An 8346-nucleotide genomic window follows, 5' to 3' on the forward strand; every position below is an offset into this window, starting at 1 on the left:
TGATTGAGCCATTTAGGTCGGGAAAAAAAATTTAGAAGTTTAGGGTTACCGAAAAATTTATTTACTGTGCCTGGGGTTGGAATGACCGGTGGCATCCCAGGAAGAGCTGCTATTGCAGCTAGCACTTCTCCCTTAAAAGGGCAAAAGGTAAATCCCGATGCACAAGCCTTCCCAATTTATGAGGATAGGGGTGGGAGTCGATTGTACATAGTTTTACCCTTACATTTTTGCAAAGAGGCGGTTTTTTCAAACTCGAACCCGTGACCTTCCAGTCACAAGGAGCAATTTTACTGTTGTGGCAAAGTGGGTTAGCATGCCCGACCCTCCCCAAGCTGCCGCCAAACTGCCAAAAATGGGACAACCTACCTCTTAAAAGTGGGTTGAAAATATCAACCCGCGCCACCCATTTAAAAATTAAAAATTTAGAAAAAAAATCTTATTTTATGAGTTTTATAGTATTATTTAATTTCATTCACACTCCCGTTAATTTTTTCCAATCTTAAACCTAAATGTATGTTAATATTCAGTCTCACAGTCTCTAAGAACTCATTTTTGCCTCCATATATAGATAATCTTTGTCATAAATAAAATATTTTCTTCTTTATCTTTTATAGAGCATAGTAGTTAATTGCGCCGCAATAGCGTCGCGAGCCGCGCCGTATGGGCGTTGCGGTGCCTCGCCGCTAGAAATCGTGCCGCGTCGTATCGGAACGCAATAGCGGCTACTGCGATATCATTTTCGGCCATATTGCTGTCATAAGGCAAAATGTCAATTTTGTTCTAAATTTAAATGTGTAACAAAAAATTTAAGGGTTTTTTAGCCTATCCGCGTCTCTCTCTATCACTTCTGCTATCTCTGCCTTTAAAAAATGTTTCTTTTTGTCATTATTTCTATCATATATCTATTCCGCTATTTCCGCAATCGCAACCCGCTATAACGCTATAGCGTTTTTCGGGGTTGGCCGCGACATGCCGCAATCCGCATTTGATAACTATGTTATAGAGGAGTACTAAGATTAAAATTTTGGATATCACAAATGCTTGACATGACAAATAAAATTGAGACTGGTCGCCCCATGGTGGTTTGAACTTGTTTTGACCCACCCTGCAGTGGCGCAGATTCAAAAGGGTTGAGATTCCTCATCATTTTTTTAGGGTTAAACGGGCCATCCTGACGGGTTGGACCCGTTTTGCCACCTTTATGAATACCCCTTTCCCCCACTTCAACGAGGCTGGACATTTCACTCAATTTCTGCTGTGCTCAGCTACCTATATCAGGAGTTATGCAAGGGCACCAACTTTCGGCACAGGGAGATAGGTGGTACCTGTGTAGTGTACTGGTGTAGATATAGGCATGGGAAGGGTTGATAGAGGGAAAAATTTAGTGTTTTGATTTTTATTGGTTGAATATACTTGTAATTTTCTATTGCTTTTTCTCTTTTGGGAGAGCAAATCTGAACTTACCAATTAATTAAAAAAAGTACATTATGCAGTCTGAGTAAACCAAGTTGCGGCTATTAAACTGTAGTATTTGGATTTATGGTGACTGTTTTAGACAATCATATGATTATATTGTGATGCATAACCGAATTTAATGTCATTGTAACAGAGCAGTGGTTGTCTTGGAAGCTATAAAAAGCCCACACTAATTTCTGCAGGGGATGTGCCACCAAAAAGATTGGCAAAACAAGGTAAGGCGGAGAAGAAACCCAGCACATCAGAGGATTTCTGGACCACCAGCACGTATGACATGGACAATAGTGCTGTTCAGTCACAGGGAAGCATCTCATCAACCAGTGTAACAAACCAAGCTGCAGATTCTCATGGTGGTTCTTGCAACCCCACTGAATTTGTAAATCATGGTATATTCCATTGCTCTTATTTTTTAATATTTTATTACATGGACATATGATACTTTAATATATTTTTTAATAAAGAAAAAAATTAAATGAAAAAAGTAATAATATGGCGTTGCATGTTGAAAGCTGTTAGCATCCATTGCCCATTGTGGATTGATCAGATTTGTTTTCAACAAGACTAGTTATCCCATGCAATTTGCAATTGGGCTGACCATTCTGGGGGTCTGTGGCGTATTGTATCTGATACATGTTGAAGCTAATATATGAAATGTGGTTTAAGTATAATGGTGATTCAATTTAGCTTTCACATATTGTTCTCCTTTATCAAGATGCCTTGGTTGCTTGCTTTTAGGGGGATTGGATTCTTATATTGCACATTGTTATATTTAATTTTTGACTGATATCTTTTTCTAGGTTTGAAGACCACAGTTCATATACCTTTCTTTTGGGTCATGCAATGTTCATATGTGTAATTTTGTTGACTGTCACCCCCTTTTTTCCTGCTGATATATGCTTTTCTTCAATTTTAGTTCTGATCTGGTATAGATGGATTACCTTTTTTATAACTGAAAAGGTTTCTTGGAAATTTTAGTCAGTTTTTCATTTTGTTTCCCTATTTATATCTTGTTGACTATCTATCTAGCTATATTAAATTGAAGTGCATGAGATTTTGGAAGATGTGATAGTGGTGCAATCATTGGTTATTTTACTTGCAAGTTTACTTACGAAAATTGGTAAAGGAGAACGTGAAAAAACATGAGTTTTTTTTTTTTTTTTTGCAGGTCTTGTTCTTTGGAATCAGACTCGGCAACGTTGGGTAGGAAATAAAAGATCTGAGAACGGAACACAACAATTGCGAGAACCCAAATTGAGGTAAATTATTTGATTAGTTTTACAAACAGTTTTGCTTTATAAATTTTTAGTTCTTATTTTTGTTTTTTTTAGTGGGTAGTTTTATAGAACCCTTTTGCATTTGTTCTTTGATCCATTCTGCTTTAAAAATTTGACAATGCATGAAGTCTAAATGGATGCTCTATTGCACTTTATATAACGGGTGCTAATTTTATGAATACCTTTGTTAGTTAGAACCTTTCCGAGAATTCTTATGTTTCTTTCAGTTTAAATATATTGAAATTGTGTTGGGATTATTGCAAAATTGCAATGTCATTTTTCTTTTAGTACTACTTGATTCTTGTACTTGTACAAATTGACAAATTGGTAAATACCAATTCCGTTTGGCTCTGCAGTTGGAATGCAACATATGAAAGTTTACTGGGGAACAACAAGCAATTCCCTCAGCCTATCCCTCTTGGGGTAAGCATCTACTTCTGAGCCATCATGCAGTACAAAGTTAAAATATTGGTTATCTGATGTGTCTTGTTCATATCAATATTTTTAGGAAATGGTAGATTTTCTTGTGGATATCTGGGAACAAGAGGGCCTGTATGACTGACACTTAGAAGTTTGAAGGTGCTGTTTGGTTAGATCCGTGAAATAATTGTAGTTTTTTCTTCTGTAGGAAGAGGAAAATTGGTTATGCTGCAGTTTGTATATTTATTGTCTGCCTTACATAATTGTATCATAATTTGATTTAATTGATGGCTCTGGCTCTGAAGAGGGTTTGCAAAATATTCTCCCTTGCACGAATAGCCACAACATTCATTTGCTCTTCCTTTCCTTGACATTGAAACTTTAAAATTTACCTGTCTGTCTCTTTGAAAAAGGCCATTTAACATTGATTTCATATTCCACGTTTTCTTTTTCTTTTTTCATCTAAAATGATGCAATCAAATGTCAGAGGGCAAAAATTTTAATGCTATGATCATTCTGATAAGACATCTTGTACCAATTAATGTCTTGCTTTCTTCATTGCTCTTTGGAGAGAATTTATCATTGCTAAATTTAGAGACTTTTTAAGGAAGCTAACAAAGAAAGTATTGACAAAGGCTATGGCCTACTACTGGCTTCAATTTAGTTTTGTTGCGAAGTGTGTTTCCTTCTAAATCATTATTTTTACTAATTTCGTATTGTTTTCGTGTGAGACTTAAAAGAGGAATGACATGAGAAAATGAGGATATTTGTGTGGTTTTTAAATTAAATTATGGGTTCGTTTTTTCTGTAGTTACCGCAGATAACTAAGCCCAATACGATGTCGTTTTAAGGCGGAAATTATGGTGTTTTTGTTATTTAAATTTATTTTAGGGTTATTAATTATTATAGTCTCTATAATTATAAATTTTTAATTTTTTAATTTTATAATGACATCATTTTGAAAATAAATATAGATAATTAATCTGCAGTAATTGCATAAATATTTTTCTGTTAAAATATATGTAAGTCTAGTTCCGTGTAATGTAAGACTAGTTCCGTGTGCATTTTAAATGCGGGATTTAAGGGGCCGTTTGGTACAGAGATTTTTTTTGGATTCTCGGGAAACTGAAAATGGTAAACTTATTTATCTACGTTTGGTACAAGATTTCAAAATTTTCTTGGGAATCCGATTTTCCTGGGATTTTATTTTGTGTAATTTTTTTTGAAAAAATCATCCAAGAATACCATTTAAAAGGTGGTATTTTAAGATTTCTATGGTAATGAAAAATTTAATACAACTAAACATAATATCAAGAAAATTAACTCAATATTTCTGGGAATATGTTAGTTTACCCAACAACTTTTGGTAACATCCCCAGAAAACTCATTTTTTCATCATATTTTTGGAAATCGTGATTCCCTGATAAAAAAAATTCTCTGCCAAACTCCCACTAAAGAGTTTTGTAAGTTTGCCGTGCGTGAGCTTTTTGCTGACACTAAATCTTGTGTCATTGACATGTTAACTTACAATATTATCATATGAATTTGGATAATTGTTCCAAAGATGAATTAAATAAGTATTTTTTTTTTATTAAAAAGAATAGTGCAATCAAAAAGCCCTAAAAATGGATTTGTGAACTTGCACTGAGCTTATAACAATGTTTTCTTTTATTTCAGTTTTCTAACTGTAATCTGTATTGTCAAAATAAAAGAGAAATTTGCATAATTAAATAAATGGACTTATGACCCATTGGGCTAAAGTTTAGTTTTAAATTTTTTAAGAAGTTAAGTCGTTAATCGAACTTGTTTATATTTTTTGGAACTCAATATATGTGGAATTTGACGTTTTACTTCAGTGAGTTTTCAGCAATACTATAGATAATTTATTAAAGGCCAATGTCCTCACTGGCACACAAGTATTTAAGAACCCAAAAGAAGAAATCATATAAATTTTATATATTATGTATATTATCATTTGTTCTATTACTATACTATTATTATATAGCCTTTAATACGCTAGTTGTACTAAAAGTAACAATAACAATAATATATTTTGCACAAGAAGTTTTTATGCACATTTAATTTCAAGGAACACTGCTCTCTAATTGAGTATATGCAGTCAACTATTATTAAAGGATTTTATGTTTGTTATATTACATGATGTAACATAACTTTTTTATACACATACAATTTTATGTGAATCTCGTCTCTTTAATTTTTCTGTCTCCTCTCCCTTCTCAATTGTGTAGGTAGATTTGTTATGTTACATCATGTAACATAACAACATAAAACCCGTTATTAAATATACTTTGGGGTGAGTTGAAATTGCATATCCTTATTTAAGAAAAGGAACAATATAGCTCCTTTACTTTAGATCAGAGGGGAAAAGACAGGATATCGAGAAAACCAAGGAGAAAGTGAGAATTGTACGATGATGACATTACCATAATGATATGAACAGATTAAGAGCGCGTGTAACCCAAGAGTGCTTTAGTACAGTTTTGGATGCATTCAACACCTTCCGGGGTGCACCCTTAGACACTCCAGGTACTTGAACCCTGACCCATCTGAGGCTCTGAACCCTGGTTCTTTGGAAAATTGGGAGATTGTGCCCCTATGTTATGTTATATGTGAAGGAAAAATATATATATATATACATAGAAAAATAGATTTATCATGTTGCATGAGAAACCTCATCTCCTTCCACTCTCATTTCGATATCCATGTCAATCACTTTTCTATTTTTTATTTTTTTCTTTAAGGTGGGTCCCACCCATGTAAGAAAATTTGCATTTCTCGTGCAAGATGAAAAATTGCAAGCCCATATATATATATATATATATATATATATATATATATATCTCGTACATCTAATTTCATGTTATATGAGAAAAGATCTCTTATATTGTAGACACATATATGGTAGGCATGTTATTTATAAAAAAAAAAAAAAAATCACGATTTTCAATGGATTTATAGGAGATAAAATTACTCAAATATTTCTCAACTTGCTTGAGATATATTTATCTTCGGCATCCCAAAACTACGTCATTTTGTTTATTTATTTCCTTATATTAATTGACTTACCTTTGAATGGTTATGATTCCTTTTTTCTCTCTTTTCCTTTATCACCGTTGATCCATCTTTGTACGATTATGATTTAATAGCTGGAGATAAAATTATCTCAAGTAACTTGAGAAATAATAAGCCATATATATATATATATATATATATATATATATATATATATATATATATATAAACCTTGCCCTCTTATTTTTTTATGAATAATTAAAATTTTACAGTTTTTTAAAAGAAAAATTATTGTATCATGTTGTAGGAAGAAAGTTAGGTCCTGCAAAAAAAGTAATAATTATGCACTTCCAGGAATATGTAGCTATTTTTTATAAAGCTATTTTTTCTCTCTCTTTAGACTTTATCTGCTGATGTGGTGGAGAGAAAAAAACAATTTTTACTATTTTAATTATGTATTTCTAAAAATACATAGTAATTTTTTTTTCATATATATATATATATAGGGTTATATTTATCTTATGTTGTAGAAAAACAATTGTCTCATGTTATAGAAATAAAATTACAAGTGAGACCTACCTCCACTTTGTGTGTGTAAAAAACATGTTTATCTTATGAAATATAAGATAAATACAACCATATATATATATATATATATATATATATATATATATATAATTGACAATGTCAAGTCACTATTTTTATGGCATAACTGACAATGTCAAGTCACTATTTTTATGGCATACCAGATTGGGAATATGCCATTAGCGATGCCTAAAATAATACTATGCTATTCAGACAAGTCTATAACAGGTTTGGTTTTATTTTATTTTTTATATTAAAGGACGCCTAAATCTGTTTCTTTATTCGGGAAAAGGAGGTTGTTGATTTTTCTTTGATTTGTTGAGGCACATGGAATGGAAGTTCAAGAGGTACACTGGAAAAGGGTAAATTAAAAGTGGGGGGTAAAAAGTTAAAAACTGAAAATGTAATCGACCCTTGACTCTTCTCCTATGTTAAGAAAACTGAAAAGCTTCCCATGTCAGGATCAAGAATCAACAGTCAATGTCAACACCCTATCAGGTCGTTAATTACATGCAATTACTTGCCACTGATTAATGTTTTATTTGATATCTCAGCAACTTATTATAAAATATTGTCCCATGGCATCATTTTTTCACTTGTTTTGTTTGTATTTTTATTTGGAGTTTGATGTCACTTAATATTATTATAATATTTTATAATAAAATTGTAAAAGAGCAAAACCTAAGAATTAAATTAAAAATATAAACAATATATATGGAATAAAATAGTGTCTTTTTCATTCTTTATATATAATAATAATTTCCAATTTAATTTCACGATAATTTTACCAGATAAGAATAAAATTAAAAAAATTATCCGTATATTCAAAAAAATAATAATGAAAACTAACACGGTGTAAACTCGTGTGAAAACCAAGATCCTACTTTTGCTCCAAAAAATATTATGAAGAAGTAAAATGAAAGTGAAATTTCTTCCTGAAGCTTGTCTTAACACGTATGACTGTGCCAAGTCTACAACCTACAATTGACTTTTTTTATTATTTTTCATGTTATAAAAGATAACATTATTTTCTATACATATATAAAAGTGTGTGTGGCCCATATAGGACCATGTGAAGAAAAAAGAAAGAAAAAATATATATATGGGTCTCACATACTTTTATATATGTGTAAAAGATAATTTTATTTCTTATAACATGAGAGACTTTAAACCCATAAATAAATGAAGAAAACAGAACCTTTCAAGCCTGTACACCCGGAAAATGGCAAAGTTAACTCTTCAGTCTTCAAAGTGTGTTACCTTGTTTAATTGCTCACTAGTTCAATAGTTCTTAACGGTTAATAATATCAGTTATAGGGGTGGCAAAATAGGTTCTGACCTACGTGTTGACCCATAACACAACCCGCCAAAATGAATGTTGTGTAAACCTGCGGGTTCAAACGCATTGTGTAAAGGTTGTAAAAATTGACATTTTTTTCGCATGGCGGGTCACGGATTGACCTGCGTGTTTACGTGTCAACCTGCATAACGATTGATTTCGTAATTTCCTATTAGTAGTATAAAATCTATCTTTCGGTTTAGGGTTTTCCCATCAACC

At 32.1% G+C, this 8346-nt stretch overlaps 1 protein-coding gene across 1 annotated transcript; it reads left to right on the top strand.

Annotated features, from left to right (window-relative positions):
* LOC133303859 (uncharacterized) lies at positions 1-3582 on the top strand. Its single transcript, XM_061503828.1, has 5 exons — positions 1-147; positions 1610-1862; positions 2642-2732; positions 3107-3173; positions 3259-3582. The coding sequence occupies exons 1-5, from the start codon at positions 82-84 to the stop codon at positions 3310-3312; spliced, it is 531 nt and encodes a 176-aa protein (XP_061359812.1). The 5' UTR covers positions 1-81; the 3' UTR covers positions 3313-3582.
* The last annotated feature ends 4764 nt before the right edge of the window (positions 3583-8346 follow it).

Source organism: Gastrolobium bilobum, unplaced genomic scaffold, assembly GCF_033153095.1.
Source record: "Gastrolobium bilobum isolate Gb01-03AN ecotype WA unplaced genomic scaffold, APGP_CSIRO_Gbil_v1 utg9231, whole genome shotgun sequence".
Classification (NCBI taxonomy): Eukaryota; Viridiplantae; Streptophyta; class Magnoliopsida; order Fabales; family Fabaceae; genus Gastrolobium; species Gastrolobium bilobum.